The 26,032-nt window shown below is 29.4% G+C and overlaps 2 protein-coding genes across 7 annotated transcripts in view; one reads left to right on the forward strand and one right to left on the reverse strand.

Annotated features, from left to right (window-relative positions):
* LOC142328271 (E3 ubiquitin-protein ligase RNF19A-like) overlaps positions 1–26,032 on the reverse strand; it is a 284,978-nt gene that overhangs the window by 20,989 nt on the left and 237,957 nt on the right. For all 6 annotated transcript variants that reach the window (XM_075371971.1, XM_075371980.1, XM_075371992.1 and 3 more), the window contains 3 exons: positions 8,754–8,949; positions 7,347–7,494; positions 227–377 (listed from right to left, as the gene is read on the reverse strand). In XM_075371971.1, the coding sequence (XP_075228086.1) occupies positions 227–377; positions 7,347–7,494; positions 8,754–8,949 (495 nt within the window). The remainder of the gene's footprint in view (positions 1–226; positions 378–7,346; positions 7,495–8,753; positions 8,950–26,032) is intronic.
* Positions 17,640–25,868, forward strand: LOC142318521 (putative oxidoreductase dhs-27). The gene is made up of 2 exons (XM_075355085.1): positions 17,640–17,957; positions 24,859–25,868. Exons 1-2 carry the CDS (start codon positions 17,640–17,642, stop codon positions 25,735–25,737), a joined length of 1,197 nt encoding a protein of 398 aa, XP_075211200.1. The 3' UTR covers positions 25,738–25,868.

Below are 26,032 nucleotides of genomic sequence, written 5' to 3' on the forward strand. Positions count from 1 at the left end.
CATTAAGCATATATTACCAGCGACAAAGCAAAATCAATGGTATTCATAAATAAGTAGTGTAAATACTAAAATAAAAAAAATATTAAGTTATAAAAAATTCAGTTTCTTCTTCTGAGAAAATTTTAATTCTAACATATCAATTATTATATTTTGTAAAATGAAATTGTTTTAAAATAATTAATTCAGGATAATAATAATAATAACATAAAGAACAGCAACTAAATACCTTGAAATTCAGAACAGAACCAGCAAGGGCACGGACTGAAGCACCTCCATCATCAGCAAGTGACTTTTCTGACAGACTTGTTGTAGCCGAGGCTGTCTCACTGCTCATGCTAAATCTTTGTGTAGATGCTACTTCAGCTTGAACATCCAACCTGTAACAGTTCACTTCCAATATTAAAAGAATAAATAACTAAGGTATATATTTCTATAAAAAAAATATACATGTACATAGAAAGAGTTTCCTTACCTACAACTATATTTATTACATTAAACTCAAATTTTTACACATTACAGATCTAGATAAATTAAAAAAAAAAAAGTTATTTAATTCAAAACAGCCATCTTGGGTTAAAAAAGTTGGATCATAAATTTTTTTCCAAAGATGCCTCATATCCCGTTACCTCAGACTTCTTCAGAAAGGTGTATGGTATGTTCATAGATTTTAAGGCCTCTTGACAAAGTAGAATGACATGCTTATTTCATAAATTAAATGAAGTAGGATTATTTTTTAAATCTGTAAATATAGTCTGAGAATTACATGTTTTATATATATTATTCTAAATATTCCATAAATTATATAAAACAATTAAGAGCGTAGACATTTAAACAGAGTCAAAATGCGGAAATCCCAAAACAACTTTAAAACCGTTCCAAATAGAATACTGTAATTTTCAGGATAAGGTATCAGTCAACTACTTTACCTTTTGACAAGAAATAAAATTTCAATCCCTTCTTGAGGGGAACGGGCAGGGGTTATAACTAAATATTTTAAATGGTAAAACCTTTTGTGTGATCATTTTAAATTTCTTTAAAACAAGAAAAATGGTATAAATAAAATGTAGATATGATGTCTGTACCCAAATGGCGATAGAATAAAAATAGAATTTAAAAAAAATACAATGATAATTTAAAGAAATGTTATCACAAATAAATTCATTTATAAAAATTGATTAAATGGATATTATCGAATAAATTTATTTAAAAAAGAGAATTATTCATCAAGCATAACATTTACTTATTTATTTACATTTCATTTTAATAAATGTTTGAAATGTCCTCCCTTCTTTTGTTTGACAATGTGCCAGTTAATTATAAAAGGATAATACTGCATTATTCATCAATTCCCTTGTGATATTTTGTGTTGATTCCCGAATTCTATTTTGAAAATCATTGATAGCTTGAGGCTTATAAACAACACATCAGGTGGCTCATAGAAAATCCAATGGTGACAAGTTGGGTGATCTTGCTGGCTATTCTATTTGACCCTTCGTAAGGTCAAAAATGCCAGGAAAAAATGCATTTAAAATTTCATGTACCTGAAGACCAAAATGAGGTAGAACACCATCTTGTTAAAACTAAATGTTTTGGAAGTTGGGGCCAACAACATTTTGAATGTTTGACAAGCAAGCCTCATATTTCAACGTGTTTAAATTTTCATCAATAAATACAGACCCTATAATCATCCACCAACAATACCTGCCCATACATTTACTTTGACTGGATACTGTGTATGTGTCTCAAGATACCAGTGTGGATTAATATCAGTCTAGTATTGGCAATTATGAAGATATACATTGCCATTTAAAAAAATGTGGCCTCATCATTAAAAATTGTGTTTAATCTGTAACTGTGTTAGGATCTGGACGAATATTGTTTATCATAATTTTGCAAAACTCAAGTCTTCGATCATAGTTATCTTCATTAAGTTCTTGCACCAGACCAACTTTGAAGAGTTGTACATTTTTAATATCACTTAAATTCACTTTTTAGAATCACTGAACTTTGGCTAATTTTAAGTTCTCATGCTGCTACTCAAATTAAGGAATGAGGATTCTCAATAAATTCTTGCATAATCTCTAACTCTTTATTATTATTTGTTGCAGATTTAGACCTTCCTGGTATTCCATATTATTAATGCTCCCCGTTTCTTCAAATCGTTTGATGATTTTTGTCACTGTACCTTTTGAAATAAGGTTACGATTATTAAATGTTGCATCAAACAATTATTATATGATCTAATTCTTATATGATCACCAAAACCCCTCATCATTAAATGTGACCCTATCCAGTTCACCAAGTAACATGTTGATAGCAACATTAGCAGGTAGCACAGAAATAATTTAGTAAAACAATCACAAAAGAGGTAAAAAAATGTAAATAATAGAAGTGGCTCATAAATGTGGTAAAGGTAGACAAAAACAATTAGCCAACCAATCACAATAAATTCTCATAAGAAACTAACACTTTAAATGGAATATTACACAACAATGAAGTAAGCTTTATTTTTACAGCAATGTTAAGAGACCATCAATTATCAGCTGATCAGCATGATTAGGTGACAATATTTTTATTTATTTACTCATTAAATTGTAATAAAAAAACAATTTTTTGTTTTAAAAATTTTAAAAAATAAATTAAAAAAAAAATATTTAACTTGTAAAATAGATTTTAATTTACTTCAGTTTAATTTCTTTTTAATTAATTTTATTATTTAGACTTATTAAATTTAGTAATTTTCAAAATGCGAACTTTATCTCGCCACCATTTTGGGCACAGTCATCGACCAACTTCTTATTTATATAATTTTCTTGTCACAGAAACCTTTAATGATATACCACACAAAGGATGTTATCATTTAAAATATTTGAGTTACAACCCCTGGGCCACCCCCAATAAGAAGAGGTGACACTTTTGAAATTTTATTTCTAGTCAAATGGTAAAGCAGTTTGACCGATACCGTATCCTGAAAGTTACATTAGTCTATCTAGAACCATTTTAAAATTGTTGAGAGGTTTTCATACTTTTGACTCGCCCTGTATGTTATTTGGTGTTATATTATTGAGCATGAGAACCGAATATAAAACGTCATAAAAAATAATAATGAAAACATTAAAAATTATATTTGAAAAAATCTGACAAATACATAAATCATTAACTATTAAAATTATTGTGACTATAAATATTTATAATATAAGTTTAATTAAACTACAAAAAATGGTTTGCAAATAAAAAATTATACCAAAATTATAAACAAAACAAGGCTTATGTATCATAAATTAAAATCTATAAATACACCAAGATTTAAATTTAATTTACAATAATTAAAAAGATGTGATTTTTCATAAAGAGATCGAATTTCTGAGTTTAGACTCTATGTCCTATGAGTGACAACTGAAAAATAAAAACTATCTCTCAAGTCCTTGTAATCATTTTCAACCCAAAGGATGTCTCTACAGAATTCATAGTGGTTTTCTTTCTCTCTTTTAAAATAAAAAATTTAATTACTTTTTTTGATAGAAAAATGTTTTTTTATTTACTTTAATTAAGGATGTAATTTAATAAAGATCAATTATAACATGGGGATTTTTCATACTCACGGTTTTTGTGCCAATCTTTAACATCCTAATTTATCTACATTTAATTTAAGTAGATAAGCAGGTTTTCCATGTTTAAGCTTAGCAAAGTGCTCTGGATATCTTTTTAGAAAGGTGGTTTTTCTTAATTAGATATAATAATTATAGTAATTAGACTATATTATGGTATTATAATGAAATAATATAAGAGTACAATACATAATGGTGTTATTCAACCTATTTCAATTATTTTATTTATTATTTTATTTTTTTGTGACAGTTTTCATTAAACTAAACACTAAGGCAATTCATCATTCTTTTTAGTAATCCAGATTTCACAGAAATCAAATTCATGCTTCTGCTATAATAATTTTATTGACTTGATCACTTTATAAGCTATAATGTATTAGTTTTTATCATATTTCAGTAAATTTATTAACAAATTTCTTTTTTTTTTAATAAATCTGTTGCCATAACCATTCTTTTTTGCAATATCTTTTTTACATTAATTATTTCTGAGTTTGGTTTTCTGCATATTTATAAATTAATAACCTTAATAATATACAGGGTGTCCCATATAAAACGCAACCCAGCCTTATATTGGTAAGTATTGAAATAATAAAAAGGCATGTGTAAATGTAATTTTTATTATTACCATCCATTACCTTGCGTTTAGAGTAAATGTTGGAAGTAGCCGCCATCTTTTTGAATGCAAGCATCAATTCTTTTTACAGCGTTTCTTGCAACGTTTTTCAAAGTTTATGGCTGGATATTTAATACAGCTTGTTCAATATTGACTTTCAATTGTTCAAGTGTTCGTGGTTTGTTGCTGTAGGCTTTTTCTTTGAGGTAACCCCATAGAAAAAAATCCGCCGAGTCAAATCTGGAGATCTTGGTTGCCACAAGCCTCGACCGATAACACGATTACCAAAGAATTCCTCAACGAAATCAGAAGTTGAACCTGCGTAGTGATGTCGCACCATCATGTTGTAGCCAGCAGTGTCTGTCTTCCTCTTCCAAGAATGCGATGAACTGAAATAAAATATCCTGATATCGTTCTGCATTAATGGTGTACTAGAAAAAAATAGGGCCGATTATTTTCTTCCGCGATATCGCGCACCACACGCCCAACTTCTGCGGGTGTAATTGTTTTTCGTGATAAATGTGGGGATTTTCAGGACTCCAAATTCTACTGTTTTGGCTGTTTAAGTAGCCAACCAAATGAAACCGTGCTTCATCTGTGAAAAATAACGAATCCATAACATTAATAACCTCACGCAGAAATCGACGGAACCATTGAAAATATTATAGCCGTTTTTCTTTGTCGGGCTCAAGAAGTCGATGAACAGTTTGAATACGATAAGGTCGTAATTGTAATTGTTTGGTCGCCCGATGAACAGTTGATTTAGACAAACTAATTTCAGCAGACAAACGTGTGATCGATTTATTTGGAGAGGCGAGTAATCGGTCTTTGATTTCAGTGACTGTATCTGAATTCAACACTGATGAAGATCTTTTTTAATACTGATGTTTTGTTAGGAGCAGGTTTATCTGGGTACTTATGGCGAAACAAATCTTGCACTGCAACCACTGATTTCGTACTGAAGTACGACTCAACAATGAAAACACATTCATCTAGCGAAAACACTATGTTGTCTCTAGCAATATACTGAACGTTATGATTGCATTGTTGTTACTATCGGTGGTGTTCTACTGCGTCGCCGCGATGTTCAGATGTTGGGTGAGTCCATTTCAGTAATGAGTAGGGGAGTAAGCTTGACTTTTGAAATTTCATGGATGAGTGATTGATGGGTTGCATTTTATATGAGACACCCTGTACATATAAATTAACCCTTCTGTGACTGCTTATGTATAACAAACCTGAAGTGCCTCATTGCATATGAAAAAAAAATCCAGAAGAAGTTTAGCAAACCTGGTTAATTGTGTTACACTAGCAATTTTCATTACAAAAGATATCAGAGAATTTTAAGGATGTTTGTATATCTGAGAGAAATTCAAAAATTCAGAGAGAATAGATTTTTTTAGCCAAAGATTACATTAAGCAAAATATTTAAATTATTTATTGAATATTATCTATTGCTGCATAACTTATAATGTAAATATTTTCCTTTCAATTAACTTAAACATTTATTAAAAAAAAATATTGAGAAAAGATTTCATATAACTTTACGTGAATTAGGTAAAATTCTGATGAATATTAGTGGAATTATAATAAACTGAATTCAATAAAAAGATAAGTAATATAGTGATTTAGGTTAAATCTTTTAGAATTTTTTTTATATAAATTGACAACTACATCCGTATGTAAAATATACTAAATGTAAAATAAATTATGTACAATAAATTTCACAGTTTTTTCTTTTTGTGTGTGATTTCATACTTAAAGAGGTTTTGTTTTACAATATTGTAATTTAATTACCTTTTTGTCCATTGTGTTTTTTAACATTAAACCAGGACAGTAAAGCTAATTTACAACTCTAAACCTGTTGTAATTATAATTTATTTATACTTTTAGTAAATATTACATAAAGGAAAATAAATTTCTATATTAAGGTATTACACAAGATAATGTATTTACACAGTATAACATTAAATAAATATGACATAATAGAACTTTATTCCCCGCAAAACAAAAATAAACACTTACTACTACAAAACATTGTCAAATCAGAGAACAGATTTCAAGCAATAGCAATAATGTTTCCAGTAAATGTAAGTGATTAGTTAAATACTGTACTTATGCTTAGTCATATTTGAAAGTTAATAATTTGCTATATGGCGTTGTGCAATACTGTTTTATCAAACACTAACCTATATAATTCCAATTCTATATTTTTTTATTATTTTATCTACATAATTAACCGATTGGTTGTCTTACCTCGATTTAATTTGTAAAAACTGTCATAATTATTTAATTTGTTATAAATAGTCTGGTATTAGTTTCTTTTATCGATATGTAAAAAGTATATGATTAAAAACATTTTACTCATAATAATACATCACAACTATGTGGCGATATCATTCACAGTAATACTTTCAAAGCTACTAGACTGATGCCTAGGTAGGCACAATCCTAATCAGTTGGTCACAATGCTAATTAAAAAATAAGTATAGTAAACAGTAAGTCACCTCCAAATGCAACAATAGCAAAAAGTGAGTAACTCCCAAGTAAAAGAACAAGACTACAATTCAACAACTTTTCTAAGGACCAACTAGTTGAGTTGTTATTACGCAAAAACCGCAAACACCAGAAAGCAAACTACAAATTACCAACTAACATCATCATTTTATAAGCTTACATCAACAAATATCAGGTGACTTTCAAAGAAATATTTTTTAAAACACCAAAGTCTGACAAGCTAGTTAAAAAAAGATTTTAAACAAAATATCATTTCTGGTGTCTGTTATACAAGTGATAAGGGATCTAACAATGTGAAATTGATTGATCAATTAAGACAATGATTATGTCATATTACAATCACTAATTTTCCTAAAATTACAAACCAAATTTTTATTACGTATTTATGAATACATTTACTCACTAAAACACAACACCATTTTCTGCATATCAACCTTAGTCTTATATTCTGAAATAAATAAAATTATTCAAATACTCTCTTGTTATTAGTTTCAACTAAATGACTTACCATAATGTTAATCAACATACTCTTGTCAGTCTGGTTGTTATATGCAATCACACAGAGATGTTTCATATCTTTATTAAAAAATTAATGTCTTAATTGTTACCTATTTGCTCCAGCAATGCTACCAGATAGACCAGCAAGGCTTGCAGACTCACGATCTGGTTCTCTTTCCAGTTGACTTCCACTTCCAAGAGATAAAGATACTTCCCCTATGCTAGGATTACCACCTGGATGACTCACAGTATCTCCATCTTTAACAAACACTAAAATTATTGAAACTAATGAACTGTAATAATTTTTTAAGAAAGTAAAAGATTAAGTAAAGCAAACTTTAGTACCATTAATGAGTAAAAAAAAAAATTAAAATACTGTTTCACATTTCTAATATGTTATTATAATTCCAATCAAATCTTACTAATTTGAGCTGTCAAGAAAGCAATTATTTTCTTCTTAACTATAAAGGTTTTAAATTGTAAACTTTCTGATTTCAACAAAAACAATTAAAAATTTTTAGAGGCTCTTAAATTTTGAGATTTTTTTTAAGCTTTGTTAAATAAAATAAATCATTTGTTCACTGAACATCAAAAGAAATGCAGAATAACATAATGCTAAATTCTATAATCATTGTACACAGTCGCTTAGGAAAATTTAATGAAAGGTCTCCATAAAGATCCCAAAAGCTTTTTTTTTAAATGGAACAGCAAAATAAAAACAGACAAGTTAAACAAAAACAAATCACAGGTCTGCCTATCTGTACCCAAACAGGTCACTGAACTTTACCGAAAACTGCTTCCAATTAAAATTTACCAAGAGAATGAGCCAGTAATCTTAACTTTTATCAAAAATGACTGCAAAGTGAATTCCTTTCAAACCAGGAAGGCATGTAAGATAGCCTATCAACAAAAAAGTTATTTACAGATGATAACTGTAGAACCATCTTTTTAAAGAAATGTAGAATTACTTGAAAATATGTTTTAATAAAATTAAAAAACGATTTAATTTCTGGGAAGTAGATGTAAGATTTTTATAGGATATCCTTCTTAACATTTAATTTAGGAAAAAATCCAATTGTTTTTAAAATTCCATAAAGCTCTTGATAAAGTCCATATAACTATGTCCATGGCTGCTCCAAAAATTTTCACAACCTCTTCTTTTTGTATTTCAAATAATAAATATTTTCTCTTGGGAGATTGATTAAATGTTAGATCACAAAGGATTTTAAAGTTGAATAAATTAATTACTGAAGTCTGGCTCAATTAGGATAAAAGAGAACTTTTAATTTAAAAAACTAATTAATTCTTAATTTAAAATTATCAATTAAAATAAATATTAGTACGTTTTATCACATGATTTTTTTCAAAATGGGAACGCCTGTATTGTGTTTATGAAATATATTACCAAATTTTTTAATTAAGCATTCAAAAATTATAGGAATATACACTAATACGTACAGTAAAACTAAATATATCCATCAAGTTTAAATTGACACAGATTTTTATTACAGTCTTACCATTAGCTTTCGATGTCATAACTCCTAAAATATCATTTTCATCATCAAATTCAAATCGTACACCAGTTCCAGAAGTAGTCACACCACAGCCACCAGAACGACAAAGTGATACTGGCACTACTCCATAAACATAAAACAAGAGAATGGGTACACCGATACCAACAGCTAGCCCTGCCAAAACAGGTGATATTAACACCTAAAACAACAAACATTAACATAAAAAGTAAGTTTTTTATTCTGTGATATAACATCATTATGAAAATATTTCAAAATAAGATACAGGATTTGATAAACACATTTCTAATTAATTAATTAAGAGTATAATAAAATGCAATGTAACTTCTTAATATTCAATTGAAACTTTGTAACGCTAGGTGCATATCAGAGTAAATTGCAGCAGTCATCAGGGGCATTTTATTTTGAGGATAAGTTTCTTTGACAATAGACTACCTATAATTATTAATAAATAGTTCACTATTTACCTACACAATCAAAAGCATAGAAAAATGTTATGTTTTACCATCAAATTATTCCAAGTTCACTAACATACTGCTTGGAAAACTGCATCATGGATTTGAACAAGCTTCCAAGTTTAAAATTTACTAACAAAATTGGGATGATAATCTGTTGTTCATTAAATGTTCATGTAATTAATATATTATTTTAACTCATTTAAGTTACTTAAATAATAAACTACAATGATTAAAAATATCATGCTACAAAACTGGACATAATTCACATATCCATTTCCTCAAACAAGAAAAGATAAGACACCTATCACTATTTTAAATTAAATTTGATTTTAAATATTTATATTTTCTAAGAAAAATTATAGTTTTAATTTATGGCTGAAACAGTAATAGATAATCAATAAATTATATACAGAGCAATCATAAAGTGAATTCTTTGAAGTTTGGATGATTGAAATTTGTTTCATTTTCTTGAGATAATAAAGTCAGAAATTAATTCAGATACTTTTCCAATGAAGTTTTCATATGAGCGACTGGAAAATGCTGAGTCTGAAACTCGAGTAAACTTGACATTTATCAGGTGCTCCAAAATTCATTATAGACAATATTTATAATCAGGGTAATCCTAAAGTAACTTACATTTTTTTTTATAATGCAAGTTATTTAAGTTATGCAAGTTATAATTTATATATATATATATATATATATAAAGCTTCTTTTCAATTTTAATTGGCAGCTGCTACAGTCATTAAGACAAATAAATGCCAGCAGTATGTAGCGATACAGTATCCCACATTATTTAATTCTGATGAACTTAAGTGCAAAACTGGTTAACTGAAAGTAACTTTGGCATGTATACTTTAAACTAAGATTACACCTTCCAATTTCTAGATTTATTAATTTCATTTATCTAAATTTATTTATTTAATAAGTGCAATTATTTTATTAATGGTTATTGTCAATTATGAAAGGGAGGAATACAGCAGTAGAAAGTTTTGCAAAACAAATTTGAAAAGTACTTTTCTTTTTAAAGTAACAATTTCATTATACGTAAGAAATTCATTTACCTACGATAATATTCTTCATAATAATACTATTATAAAATAGAAAATTAAAAACTCAATAATAAAGTAAATAAATGAATGCTCTTTACGTTAATTATTTATTATTTTGTTAACTTAAAATTTGTTTTAATTATAGTTTGTAGGAAATACATTGATAACAAAAGCTGATTAAATAACAAGATTTATGTTCAGATTCAAATTAATTCGGATAATAATGTTTTTATAACTAGGCCAGGATAGCATGGAATGAGAGCAACAGTGAGAGTACAGTGAATGTGCTCATTGCTCCTCTCCACACATCTGCTAAGCATTGCTGCTGCTGCTGTTTGTTGCACAGATGATTCAACATGTAGTAGTAAGGGAAGGGTGAGGTTTATTGATTCCAGGTTAAAATGCAGTGCTGACATTCCAAGAGAAATAAGCAATCCAAATAATTCCCTCTAATAACCTTTAATAAGTTTTCACCCATCATGTAATTTCTACATCCACTTAAAGCCCTTAATCATTCACCTGCATTACATCAATGATGAGATAAATTCTTATAAAAATGTATGGCTTCACTAAACACAAACCGATTAAAATAAATATTCTCCATTTCGACTAAAATAGATAAAACAGAAATATGCAAAAGATAAAAATTTTAAAATCATTAAGTGATATAAATTAAATCTTTCTTAAAAATTAAAAAGCGTAAATTCGAATGCTGTTATATCTATGATAGGCACAATTACAAAGACCTAGAAAATAACTTCACAAGAGAATATCTAATTTAACTACTACAAACACACCAAAGAAGTCACCCGAAACAATTTTTTTCATAAAAGTTGAGCATATCTTAGAAAATAATCTTTTTTTTTTTGTATATCCAAAATTATAAGACAAGTATTTTATATTGATATTAGTGTTGCATCAAAGTAAAACATTGATAATCTATTATAACAATTTCAACTGATGAAGAAAATTTCAAAACTAAATTAAAAAAAAAAGATTTATATGGTTTTTATAAAATTCTAATATTTTTCTGTATTAAGTATTACTTCACAGATGTACTTACTACCTACAAAAAATCTTCACACAGTTATTAAAAATCACCATTTTCAGTTTGAAGATAAATTGTCAGCTAGAGATTTAAAAATACTGAATACAATTACTTTTCATACTGATGCAAAGTCAAAACAAAAATAATACTTCCTGTTAACTTCAAACTTACGACTTTAGTAATTGATACACAGAAAGGAAAGGAACTGCTGTACAGTGGCTACACGCATGCACACACTCACACTCACTAACAATCGCACATGCAACCGCACACTCGCACATGTGCACACACACACAATATCAATGATGAGATAAATTCTTATATAAATTTATGGTGTCACTAAACCAATATAAAACCGATTAAAATATTCTCCATTTCGACCAAAAGAGATGAAACAGAAATATTCAAATAGATAATAATTTAAAAATCATAATGTCATATAAAGTAAATCTTTCTTAAAAATTAAAACAACTAAATCAAATTCAAATGCTATTACTTCTATAATAGGCATGATTACAAAGACCTAGAAACAGCATCACTTAAAACAAATGAATGCCAGCAGTACGTAGCGATTAATTTGATGAAAGTAATTGTTTGTACATTACGTACAATTTTATTTTAGTTTAATTCATTTATAATGATTCTGAACAAACAATCTGATTCTTATTAAGGGTTCTGTAATTCTAAATGGTAGAAAAAATGCTTAGCAGATAACCATAATACAAGTAATGAAGGATTATTATGAAAGTTAATAATAATAATAATTAACTAAAAGCTACAGATCTCATTCAAATGAATATTTAAGAAGGTACTAGCTCCAAAACCAAGAAACATTTCTGACTTTAATTAAAAGAAAGATATAAGTATTTTATTTTTAAGTTTCTTTTCTTGACAAAAAATTATTCTGACGCTTTCTTTACTTGGCCAACATTTTGAATCAACTGCCAAGTAATAAATTGAAACGTTCAGCTTTTTTCTAAATAACGATACATAGAGGGTCGCATCAAAATACAACAGCAAGAATTATTTCAAAAATTCAAAGAATACAGTAACAAAATTTCACCTCAATGCAATAAATAAACATCCACATGCCATACTGATCAGAAATCACCAAATTAGTACATTTTATATCAAAATTTTAAACAGATAACAACAAATAACAAATTGGCTTCTTTAATTCTACTAGAAAAGAAAGTAAAATAATACTAACTGTTGATAATGTAATGAAAACTTAATTATTGAAGCAGTATCAGTAACACGTTTATCAAAAATTCTAAACTACGAGTATTTGAAAATTAACTTATTACACTGTACAATAATAAGATTTACCAATAAAGAATAACTATACTTCCCTACTATCACTACTACTCAGAAATTAATGTTACATATTTTGTAATTTCATCTACATTAAAAAATTCTGTATCAGTTCTGAACAGTGTGCAAGTTATGAAATAAGTTTCTATATTAACTCTCTTTAAAAGATGTCTCTAACCACAAACTAAGAATTGTCCCGTTTACCTTTTATAGTTTATAGTTGTGAACACAAAAAATTTTTTTTAACTTTTGTTTATTTTTAAACTTTTTTTTAATTTTTAAATATCGGTACGAAAAATAGCATTTCACTATTACTGTTAAACTAGAAATCAATCACAAAATTTTTTTATTACTTCACTGAATACAAAAAATAGTAATTGGTATACTGTTATAGGGCCTTATGTTTTAGAAGCTTAGACAGAGAGGTTAATTGATCTCACATCAGTTAAGATTATAAAACAAAACTATTAAATACCTTACCAAAATAAAGGAACAAAATAATTTATTCTGCATTATTCTGTTTTGTTTGTTAGAATGAAAACAGATCCTCTTAACAGGTAGTCAGTGACCTTTACATTATTACAGCATTTACGCTTATGCTTCATTAAACAGAATAAAGAATAGACAATTTCTCACTGCACCTCTCCTTCACTCCTGAACGTATTTATAAAAACTATAATACTGTCTACTGTATAAATTCGTAGTGGACTTTAATAAAATCATGTTACGCATTACATACAGCAGAAAAAAGTACAATCGTCATAATTTGGCATTTAAAAAAAAAAATTACTTTTTTCACAAGCATTTATCCATGCATTAAACATATGGGAAAAACACAAAAATTAAATCAAAATAACTGTATTTGTAATAAGTACCAATTTTAATTGAAATTATCAGATTTGTTATTGAAAAGTCTAAAGTGAGAATCTTTTTACACAAATAACTTTTTTCTAGTGGGAGTACAATATATTGTCGGCCAAACTATATAGTGACTAACTGAACAGTTCTAGATTATACAGTCTCCGTTTGATTCCTGGCAAGCGTCTGGCATTTTTTCAGTCATTTAATCCATGTCATATTCATTATTAAAATACACACATAAAAACACATCCAAGGTTAAAATAATTAAAATAAAAACAAACGTACACTTGCTGAATTCATTTTCTTTCAGATTCATATTTTAAAATAGAAACTTACAAACATGGACATATTTTAATAATGAAAATCACATTCAACTAAATTGTTATATTAACATTTTATTAACATTTCAAGCCAACAAAAAAAAAACTTCAGTAAATATTTAGGTAAAAGTGGTCATTAGAACAATGTCAAATGGACTGAAAAAGTTATTCCATAGAATCTGAAGCAAGTCTATCTAACATTAATATCCCAGAATGTACTGCAGCAGTCCATTCACAATAAAAGTACAAAAAAAAAAAAAAATTGATTATAAAATATTAAAACTGTAAAAGCCAAACCTATCACTACGGTTCAAAGCCGAGTCCATACCTACTTAATCTCAGTCGATAAATTCACACAGAAAGCCAGAAACTGACAACCGTGAATCCATTGAATACAAATGACATAGCTTTATTTATTTAAAGAACCGACTGAACTACAACATATTCTCTATCACCGGCTCCAAACTCTTAAAAAGAACAGCCAATCAGTCACAAAATACAACACAAATATGCATAGAAGACTTGTGTTATAACACATAACCTGTGTTATCACACAGGTTATTCATTTTAAATAAATGAGCTTGACGGTGTCAAGCGAATGTAAAGCGGAGGATGCTCATAAACTACAAAATAAAGGCTGGATGCTTGTATTGTTTTGACAAGAAAATACCCAAACGATAAGACCTACGCTTCTGTATCAATAAGAATGGTCACAAAAAACAAAAGACTGCGTGCAAATAAGCTTCATAAAATTTTTATGATGGACAGACTGGGTAAGATTATCACAGATTTAGGAATTTTCAGTGTATGAAAGTTTAAGGGTGACATTAATATTAAAAAAGATTAAATAGAACCTACTATTATATTGGTCATCTATTACAATCACATTATGGAGAGGATTGAAAAACAATCCGGTTACCACGTATAAAAAAGACTGCTGTTTTAGAACCGCAGATATTAAAACCAGAAAAGTCTGAAATAAAAACTAACACCTTCAATAATATAAAAATGCTAGTTGTGAATTCATTTCTTTATCTAATTCAGCCTTAACAAGGCAAACTCGTAAAGTGGCTATTTCAGCAAAGAAAAAATGTTTAATAGGATGTAAATAAGTTAATCCTTTTAATAAAATGGTTTCTATTATAAAATAAAATTAAGATTTTTTATTTTTATTCCACAAATGAATTCAATTTGTTTTCTTCTTCAAATTTCCTGAATATCTATCACGTAATCCACATTAATTGACATCGAGATGTAGACAAGCCAGTAAACTGTAAACAGTAACATGTACTTGTAAAAAGCACTGGGTTTTCATATTTGATCTGTTTATCGATATCACTAACAAACTATAAAGTTAACATCTGGATATTTTATGTTTATTTGTACCTGGCTATGAGATTCATATACAATTCATATCACATACAATTCATTTTTTTTTAACTAATCTGTTTTTCTTTTGTTCTTTAAAAAAATAAAGAATCAATAAAAAATTCATAATAAAATGATGTTTTGTTGTTACTTCTAAAACTGTTGCTTTTTTACTTTATTTATATATTAAAATACAAAGTCAGTGCCAAAAATTAACACTTTTTTTGGATAAATCATAAAAACATTTTACTATATATGGTAAAGTTTGTTACTGTAAATGATGGAGTAATATAAAATAACTAAAAATACATACAGCGATGTTAAAAATCAATTGTAATATTTAATAAGATATTTTACAAAATAAACTTACTAAATAAAATAAAGCTGAATAAATTAAAACTTACCTGTTACGCCAAAATCTTGGAAAATTGCATCGGAAGTACGCGGATAAACATAAATTATAACGTAAATGTTTTGATGCAGGATCAAGTGACCAAATTTTGTGATCAAATTAACTTTAAAGTTAAAAGTTATTTTTTCAAAATTATAATTAATTTTACCGCATGAAATTTTGGAAGTTTCTAATTATCTTAATCAGCATTACCAGATTGGGACCAACAGGCAGCTGTATCATCGATTCATATAGTGAACCTGAAGCCGATCGCCAAACCAGAAGTGCTGTTAATCGTTAACCGGGCAACAGAACGTTATAAATTAGTGAAGTCGAATCGACACTACTTGACCTCAAACTACCGTCTTATCGTATACACTATTATAATAAAAAATCTCAAAAAAAAATTGTTCGTCTGTGGTATGTATAATGCCAAATAAAATAAAAATTTCCAGAATCTAAATCGGTTTTCTGGCAATGTAAAGTTAATAAAATTACTTTTTCTTACTCATAATCCGTGAGAAATATTTTAACCGGTGATATAAAATACGTACCCATTAATTAACAAAAGTAAACGTGAAAAGAACGAACTCCGGTAGAATCATTATTACTTTTGGAGGTTACATAGGCGACCTTTTTTCTCGAAAGCAAAGAATGATTATTCTTCTCATATTTTTACTTCGTTTGAAACTACAGAAATAGAGGATCGAAAAGTCAGTGCAAAACCTACGAATTAGGTGTTTCAGTTTTTCTGAACGACTCGACAGAAAACGCCGGAAAGGTTTCTGGTGGAACTGTTGGGATATGAAGTATCACGCGCTGAAACGTAAGAAATAACAGCTTGAGTTTTATATGTTAGCCAGAAGTAGAGAGAGATCCTAAACTTCACTTAATTTGAATCTTAGGGCCTAAGATTTTTGAATCGAATAAAAAGACGGCAATAATGAAGCTACGTATTTGAATATCGCTAAATGCACAATACAAAAACGATTCGATAACGGATGAAACAGGTCGATGTCCTACGCAGTGAAATAAATAATTTTTATGAATTACCTAATAGATAATTTTACAAAAAATACGATTCCATAATTTAATCATAAATGTACGTATAAAACAAAACAACGTGAATGAATGATTATTTCCACAACGTTCTCTAACATTAAGCAAGCAAACTTAACTGGAGCTAGTTATTTGATGTATTAAATAATACTTATTAAAATAAAAATGAGTAATAAATAAAACTAACAATGTATAATAATCTTGTTACACACATCAATTACTGTACCTGACACTCCAACCGAATTTATAAGATACACCTGGCGCAACGTAATCGGCTTCTAAAGACGGTGGGATAATCACGACTTCCTTTTTCTCTGACGAATAAAGTCATGAGCAAAATATTTTAGTAGTCTGTGAATCGTCGGTAAAAGCGGTTATCTGATTATTTCGATCTCATAACAGAAACTAACAAAGTTATTATAAATAAATAAATAAGATTAAATTTTAATCAAAAATGAACATTTATTAAACGATAATCTACAGTCGCACGAGGACTGTGCACGAAACAGTTTTTCAAAGCATAAGGTACATAATTTATTATGAAAATAATTATGCTGTAAGTCTGTATAAAAAAATCCTACTAAACTCATTAAAATTATTTCCTACGCTGCAAAAAGCTGTAAGTATGGTAAGATATATTCAAAATCAAGATAATTATTTAACACGAGTAACGTTGTAACTGCGGATAAAACGTACAGTTCAAATTTAACCCCAGGAATTATGCGATTTACATATGATTAATATTAAATCGATTTAACTCGTAAGGTTAAAACTGCAGCACACTAACTTATGATTATACTATACTGTATGATTTATACTGTATCTTCTTACCGATGTTAAGAAAAAGAAAAACGGTTTACATTAACTATGAAATTGATAACTAAATTTTCCGTTTGTGTTTACGACTAAGCGTATCTGACAACGAAAAAGGGAAAATGAGTCGTCGACAGGGAAAATTGCTTCGTATCGGTCTCGTGTTGCGGCATAAGCGGGCAGTAGCATGTCGAGCGGCAGCGGCAGCGGCAGTGAGGCGGGAGATCAGAGCCCTGTAACAGCCGCCTGGCTGGAGGCGGTGCTCTGCGACCATCACGGTGCACCGCCTGAAAGTCTTCGCGTCGCCGATTTCGTTGCGAGACCGGGTTGCGATGCGGCTGAAAGCGTACTTTCTGATATTCTTGCGGTTTCCGTCCACTACCATCTAGACGACCGGCCCCACGATCTGGATTTAATCATCAAACTGCTTCCGCAAGATCCGTTCAGCAGATTCTTCGTCACCGAAGCCCAGTTTGACCTTCGAGAAATAAAATTTTACACAAAGGTAATAATAACTCGGATAACGTACACCGAACGCGATTAATTAGACGAACAAAGTGAATTATAACCGGAAAATAAACCACCACAAATAAATAAATCGACAAACAATTTCACTACCGAAAGACTTCTTTTTTTAAATATTAGTGTGACTACGTCTAATATACTTCGATTGTAGTAGAGTATAAAATAATATTCCCGTCCTAACGATTATATTATAATAAGGAAAGCTAGTAGTAGTAGTGCAGGTCCTCTAATAAATATAATACGAACGCGTACAAAGTGACAACAGTGGTTAATATGAGACGATTACTTAAAGAAAAAAAAAATCACTTTTATTATTAAACAATTATTTGCATGATCGTGTAATATTTACGAACATGCTTAAATATGTATTAACTTTTTCGTTTTCAAAAATTAACAAATAAATTCAATTAATTGATAAGTGAACTAATCGTTACAGTACTAACATCGGCTACACAATTGACAAAATCTCTTTGTAAAATAATTCAATAACACAGATTATAAACGCTCCTTTTTAACATATGTTATAGATAATACAATAACAAAAATAATTCTCAATAGCCTATTCAAGTACATTAACGCCGTTAATAGTTTTATTAGCATAATTTATATAAATTCTGTATAATAAAGCCTGAATTCAGAATAGGTCAAAGTAAAAACTGTGCGTGTATTTGTGTATGAAAAAAAATGTATTTAAATATTCCAGGGTGAAATCTAAATTATTTATCTGACATTGATTTTTTATTAATAAATAAGGACACAATTTTACCGGTTATACGAAAAAGATATTGAAAATTTTATTTTACAACGAATGTTTTAAGTATTTTAAACGAAATAAATGAGTCATCCTGCAAAATTAAACGTTATCTAACAATCATAAATTACCGCATATTTCAACGTAATTTAAATTAACGTCACAAATTAAAACAATTTACATTTTAAATTACTACATACCAGATAAGATATGTTTTAAGTTATTTGTACATTTAATGTGTTACACAGAATAAAATTCTTTTGTATCGAGTTAAAACTAAAAATTTAGTAAATTAAAAAATTCCTCAACCGTTAACTTTTTTAACTCATAATTTCAGTCTTATTGTTAAACCCGGTATTACGAGAAACGATAAGAATTTTTTTTAATAGTTATAGCCGACAAATGTAAAAAAAAAAAAAATAGAGGGAACATTCTTATATAATTGTATCTGTCTTACGACCTCAAAATTATGAAAAAAGCAAAATATCACGCGGTATCGGTCAGGATACGTATATCTTTTATCACAAAAACGACATTTCAAAAAAATAATTATTTCTTTCTTGAGTCATGTCAATTAGTAAATTGTTTTTTTTTAAAAACACGAAGGTTTTAAGATCGTAACAGCTCAAGTAACTGTACTCGCAAACATAATTCAAAACTGAAGTCGGTGAAAGAAATAATTAAAATGAATGCTTTTGAAATAACCCAGATATTGTTACGTGTCGGTTCGTTCGACCGCTTCGTAAGCAGGTTTTTTGCAATTGAACTTTCTTCAATAACTTCCCTAAACGACAGATACGAAAACTTTTCTTGTAAAAAATAACCCAGCATAGCATAACAGTAATGTAAATATTCAACTCAATTCGTCTGTTCTAAATACACTAATAACCTACTGGCCTGATGATAAGGGATTTTCTAAAAGCAAACGGATGTAAGAGGAGACATATCAATAAATATCAATATCCAGGTAAATTTCTTTCGAATTTTTTATCTTATCGATATTTTTTTTATTTTTTAACGGGGTTATATCCAAAGAAATACGTCCAGTAATAAAAATTGTAATAATTCAGTATTGATTAAATAATTTACGATATACTTTTAAAAGATAAAATCAAAGTTATTAACTTACACGGGTCGCGATACTCAGCTTCAGCACGATTTCATCTAAAGTAGATTACATTTTAATGTTTTACAAACTGACTTATTGATTTTTACCTATTACACTTATTTACAGAAATTTAGACTTTTTTTTAAAGCAGTAAGTTAAAAGCTTAAAAAGTTATAAGGCGAGAGAATTTTTAAATGAAGCGATATATGGATGAGTCTGCTATTTTAATGATCCACAAATATTCAAATAACGATCTAAAATAATAATTACTACAGCGATTAACAGATACGAAATCAAGAAATCTACGCGTATAATATACGAGCGATTACGTAACTTTTTTCCTTCCGTAAAACATTACTGATTTATATTTCTTCACTTAGGTAAAAACCGACTTAATTAAAAGAGATATTAGGTTAACAAATAACTTTTACGCTGTTTCTTTACAATACTTAGCACGTTAACAAAGATTTATAAAACATCAATAATTAATGGGAGTATACACATTAAAGTCAATTAATAATCAGACTGTGCACATATTGTAACAAAGAAGATTCTTCCAAAAACACCCTTAAGCGATGGTAAATTAAGAAAAAAAAATAGTAATTAAACAATTATAATCATAAATAAAACCGGTGATGAATTTTCTATGTGAGATGATCTGAAATTTCGTGATAAAAGTTAATTTTGTCGCAGAACTTTCCCGGTATAAACATGTAACTTAAAAACTAATCCTTTTTCAAATGATAAATTATTTAAGACTGTAATTACTTTCTTGTTTATGAATTACACATTTAAAAAAATCTAAATTAACATAATAAAAAACTCGTTACAGTGGTTTGTTAAAAAAGGTTTTTTAAAAATGAGTTAATACCTAGTGCTGGTTAGTAAAAGTAACATTTCCAACGATATCATGAAACATAATTAAAAACATTTCGACCGATAACAGTTTTAAATGTTTTATTTAAAAATTACAAAAAAATAAAATTAAAAATTTACCCCGACTCATGCAATAAACGCACAAAAACTATTTCTACCTCAACAAAAGTTTTTTATTTTTATTTTTTTTAATTGGAAAAAATAATAAAGTAAACAAACTTAATAACTTCTTTTTTACGGGAATTGAGGTTTTTATTTTGCTTGTTTTTTTTTAAATTTAATTCAAAAACTGTCCAACTATGTTATTTTAATATCATCTTCGATATACTTTGCACTGTAAAAGAATACGAGCGAATAAAATATTCGTGTCCGCCCCGATTTTCACAAATATGATATAATCTCGTCTAATAATCATTTTACCATAAATTAAATCACACGGTCTTAAAATAAATCGACATATAAACTGATGCTGACACATAAACGAAATTAAGACGTCATTTCGAGGTAATTTTCTTTGACGATAACAATATATTCCCTCTGTTACATATTACTGTCGTTAAGGTTTATGTTTTTAAATATCATAAATTAATGTCCAAATCCAAGAATGAGTAAATAAATCCAAAATAGTGATTTATTCACAATTTTATTGTTCGTTCTGATCCGGCCGAAGTTCCTATCCGAACAACGACGAGTAGATCTCTAAAAATTATCTGCTTCCTATAAAAGTAACGTAGGAACTACTAGGTATCCAGCACCGAATCATCCGATGTGTTACATTCGAGTCTGCTACTTTAAAAAATATTCATCCGCATTTTGAAGTAGTGACGCGTGAAACGGGCGAACAAAATCTCGTAATGGTAAAACCTGTTTTAATAATAATAATAATAATAATAATAAAAGCATTCGAAATTATCTTAACATATTTTTTAGAATTATATAAAAATGCATACAATCACGTTCTAAAAAGTAAGTTTTTCTACGATAAAACCTGCTATTGCTTAAAAAGGTTTTTGTATCGCTAATTTGAAGAAAATGAATTAAAAAAGACTACTTCTTGTAATAATGTACAATCGTTTCACTGTAAAGCGGTAGTTACAACAAAAACAGCACAACTTGCACAGAATGTACTTTTATTCGACGAAATAAAAGACACGTATAAATGATCGATAGTAATATTTCTTTGTAACACCTTACTGATATTCAAAACTATATATCACCTATTCACTCGACTAACGACCCATTACAGTCTGATAAAGAAATAATTCAGAAAGTAATTTTAACCGGGACTTTTAAGGGTAATGACCTTATCACAGTTAATTAATTTATTTAAAGAACGATATTACATTAATTGTAACCACGACCACAAATTTTTTATTACTTTAAGGCTATAGTTTTTATTATCTTTCAACTTACAAAGACAAATTAAAAAATTCAAATAATACTATTATTTGATACATTCCATTGTAATGCAGAACAATAGGGATGAGTTTTAAAGCACAACGTGACAGATACACCTTAAAGCACAATAAAAAACTCGTCCGTAAATAAATTACAAACTAAATACTTTTTTACTAGGTTTAAGGAAATTAAAGATTTTTAGTTAAAAAAAAATATTCCTATTTAATAACACAGTTGCCTCTACTTATAAATAATTGCGACAATAATGTTAAGGGCTTTACTCCAACATTTCTCAAGTTTCATCTAAGTTTTTTTCTATAAAATAAGTCTATCTGGTACTTACGCATAAGCCCGTCAACCAATAAATTGCAAACGTTTGGTTTATTGTTAATATCATCCGATATAACCATTATATTACCATTTTCTTTAATCATTTATAATTATTTATTTTATAAATATAATTTAACCAAACTTAACCTAGCTCGCTAACCTTGACTAATTAACACAGTAATGTTTTGAGTATTTAAATATTACATTCAGTAATTATTGCAATTATTTATTATTTAAATAATCAAAACATTTTAATTAGTCGAGGTTAGCGAGCGTAGGTTAAGTTTGGTTAATTTATATCTATAATTATAGACCCACCGGGTTGGTCTAGTGGTGAACGCGTCTTCCCAAATCAGCAGATTTGGAAGTCGAGAGTTCCAGCGTTCAAGTCCTAGTAAAGCCAGCTATTTTTACACGGACTTGAATACTAGATCGTGGATACCGGTGTTCTTTGGTGGTTGGGTTTCAATTAACCACACATCTCAGGTATGGTCGAATTGAGAATGTACAAGACTACTTCATTCACACTCATACATATCATCCTCATTCATCCTCTGAAGAATTATTTAAACGGTAGTTACCGGAGGCTAAACAGGAAGAAGAAAGATATCTATAATTTATAAGCAATAATGCTTATATTTTCAATATGCAAAATATATTAATGATCTCGTTACTTTGAAGTATTTTCTAAGTTACGGGATCATTATCGTTATGGTCAACGGGCTAATTCGTATGTACTGTCTATCTTATCAGGGAACTTCAAGCCGTAATAACGTCACTCGATTGCAAAATAACACATGGATCTATCCATTTGTAGATAAAAGAACGAATAAACCTTTACCGTAAGTTAAAAGCAATTTGGATTAATACATTTTAGTGAAGTGTGCGCGTGAGAATTCCTCATAAAATAGGATCTAAAAATTATCACAGCCCACAGCAGAGACGTTAAAATTAAACGAGGATTCTTGTTCGTTATGAAGAATGCTATTATTCATCTCACAAACGTAAAATCAATGCGCTTATAACTCATCTGATAAAATGATGAACCGAAAAGTTGTTTACACTTCAACCGACAGCTATGTTAAACTGTATTTAGTTGACGTAGAGTACTGCGTAATTATCTTTAATAACGACACAACAGGTGTTGTTTTTACTTCTAATCATTCAAATCAACGATCTGCAACGAATAAAAAAAAAACTTTTAATACAAATTCTTTCGCTACTTCATCGACCGATTTAATTCAGTTCCGTAAAAGAAATATGAGAGAATTTACTGTTAAATGGTAAAAAGGAAAACGACTATAATACATTTTAAATCTTTCCAATTTTATATTCTGCTCGAATTGACAAAACAAGAAGAGAAAAGTAAATAAATTTGTAATAATCATAATGAATTTTACGGATTCTATTTTTTTTATTCGACCCCTAAAAAAAAATTAAAAAGGTCTTAACATTGTAGGCTGAAAGCAAGCGCTATAAGTGAACAGCAGACATTTTTTATCGAGAGATCATTAAAACAATATTGTACAAATATTGGCAGTTTAGTTACCGGAAACTGCGAACAATTTTCGTGAGCGAACGAGCACTATAATTAATTACTGCATTAGTTGTACTCGTATGAAAGTCAAAATATGTATTTACATTGTAATGCCTCAGAAAAAAAAATATTAAGAATATAAAATACATATCGGTGTAATCATCGAACATAACTGTTTTGTCGATGTACCTTCGCCTTCGATTAAAGCCACTACATTATTACATATCTATTTATATTAAAACCGATATAATAATGTGTATAGTATCGTACTAATACTGTCGTTATACATTAGAACAGCCAATGTATTAGTAAATTTACTAAAATTCATTTTAATTAATATTACATTTTAATAAATCGACAAAGTATTAACGTACGTTTTAGCTTATCTTTGGTTAATAGAGATGCGTAATATATAATCATGACTTTGAACTGAAAATAAAGGTAACTCCGAAAACATTCTTGGTACAACTTAGATGGCTTCCCTTGATACGTACTTCTAGATTCATATAAGAATAATATAAAATATTATCGAAAGAACATCGGATATTTTAATCCGATGTTTTTCAATCATATATATGATCAAAACCAAGGGGTTAAAATGTAAACAAACAATTTTTTTAATGAAAATCATCTAGAAGAATCACAATCTAATAGAATTTTTTGTAATAAAGAAATTTATTAGATTTTTTCTTCACGTACATTTTGGCAATTTATTTAACAGAAATAAATAATTTAACACAACATACGTTAAGGTACACCGCATCGCAACGTAATCCTATGTATATTAATGCGAAATTTTATTAAAAATGTATTGAAATTTTATTTTAAGTTGTAAATCGGTTATTTTAACATCTACAACAAAAATCGTTTTCTGTTTACAGGTCGTACCGGAGTTGACACAGTTGCTTGGCGAAGGAACCGAACGGCTACCCATTCCGCGATGCTACCACGCACGATACACGGCCGACACCGAATCTGTGCTCGTCTTGGAAAACCTTAAAGAATGCGGATATCAAAGCGTCGAGTTTTCGAGAGGTCTGTCGCTTCGTCAGGCGGAATCGGCTTTGGAGGCGGTAGCTCGCCTCCACGGACTAAGTTTGGCGTTGAAGGTGCGAGATGGGATGCCGCTGGACGAACGATACCCGTTCCTCTTTCAAACGGCTAGAGCGTCCGACTCCTATCAGCAACTGGTTGAGCGCGGTCTGCCGCAGTTGGCGAGGTTTCTTGAGCGTCGACCTGGTATGGACGCCGTCCTCAGAAGTCTCGACGAAATCCGGCCCGAAACTAAAGATATTATAGCCGCTTTGCTGGCTCCAGAAGAGCCCCTCGCTTTAATTACGCATACGGATTTCTGGTGCAACAATCTGTTATTCACGGAGAACGATACTTGTGCCGTACTCGACTGGCAGATGGTCACCTACAGCCGACCGACCAACGACATCGCATTGCTCATCGTAAGCTCTTTGCCCACAGAACTGCGCCGCGAGCACACAGAACACCTCCTCGACCATTACTGGACCGCCTTGTCGTCCGTCGCTCAACGCCTACGAGTGGACATCCCGTCCGAACTTGGCTACGATCGACAGCGACTCGGCCAAGACTTTCGCCGTTCTCAGCTGTTAGCACTCCTCCTGTGCATCGGTTCTGTAGACGTAGCACTTGGCGATCCGGTGACCGAACAGAGACTTCTAGACCTTCTTGAAGATCTTCACAGAGATGGCATACTATCCGTCGACGTCCTCGACCAACCGAAACCGTAATCATAAACCAAAGACTAAATGTATTAAATATATTATTGACTGTTGACATATTTGAATATTTATTCGAATTCTATAAGTATATATATATAAATAAATATATAAGAATATATCGTATTTAAGTAAAACGTTAAGTATTGTAGTTATTAATTTATAACCTTACCACGAAACCTAGCATTAAATAGTTCATTAGCGCTTAAGGCACGCTAACGATGAGTGCGAAAAAAACTCGGTGTGGAAGATAGAGAAAGAATAGATTAACACGAAACGAAATTTTTTAAACTTTTGCTCGTTTACA

The sequence above is a fragment of the Lycorma delicatula genome, chromosome 1 (genome assembly GCF_047948215.1).
Source record: "Lycorma delicatula isolate Av1 chromosome 1, ASM4794821v1, whole genome shotgun sequence".
Classification (NCBI taxonomy): Eukaryota; Metazoa; Arthropoda; class Insecta; order Hemiptera; family Fulgoridae; genus Lycorma; species Lycorma delicatula.

Bases quoted from the DNA above. Each gene is read 5' to 3' on its own strand.
- LOC142318521 (XM_075355085.1), top strand. From the start codon at position 17,640: ATGTCGAGCGGCAGCGGCAGCGGCAGTGAGGCGGGAGATCAGAGCCCT. The intron at 17,958-24,858 runs GTAATAATAACT...TTCTGTTTACAG, and splicing joins AAATAAAATTTTACACAAAG to GTCGTACCGGAGTTGACACA.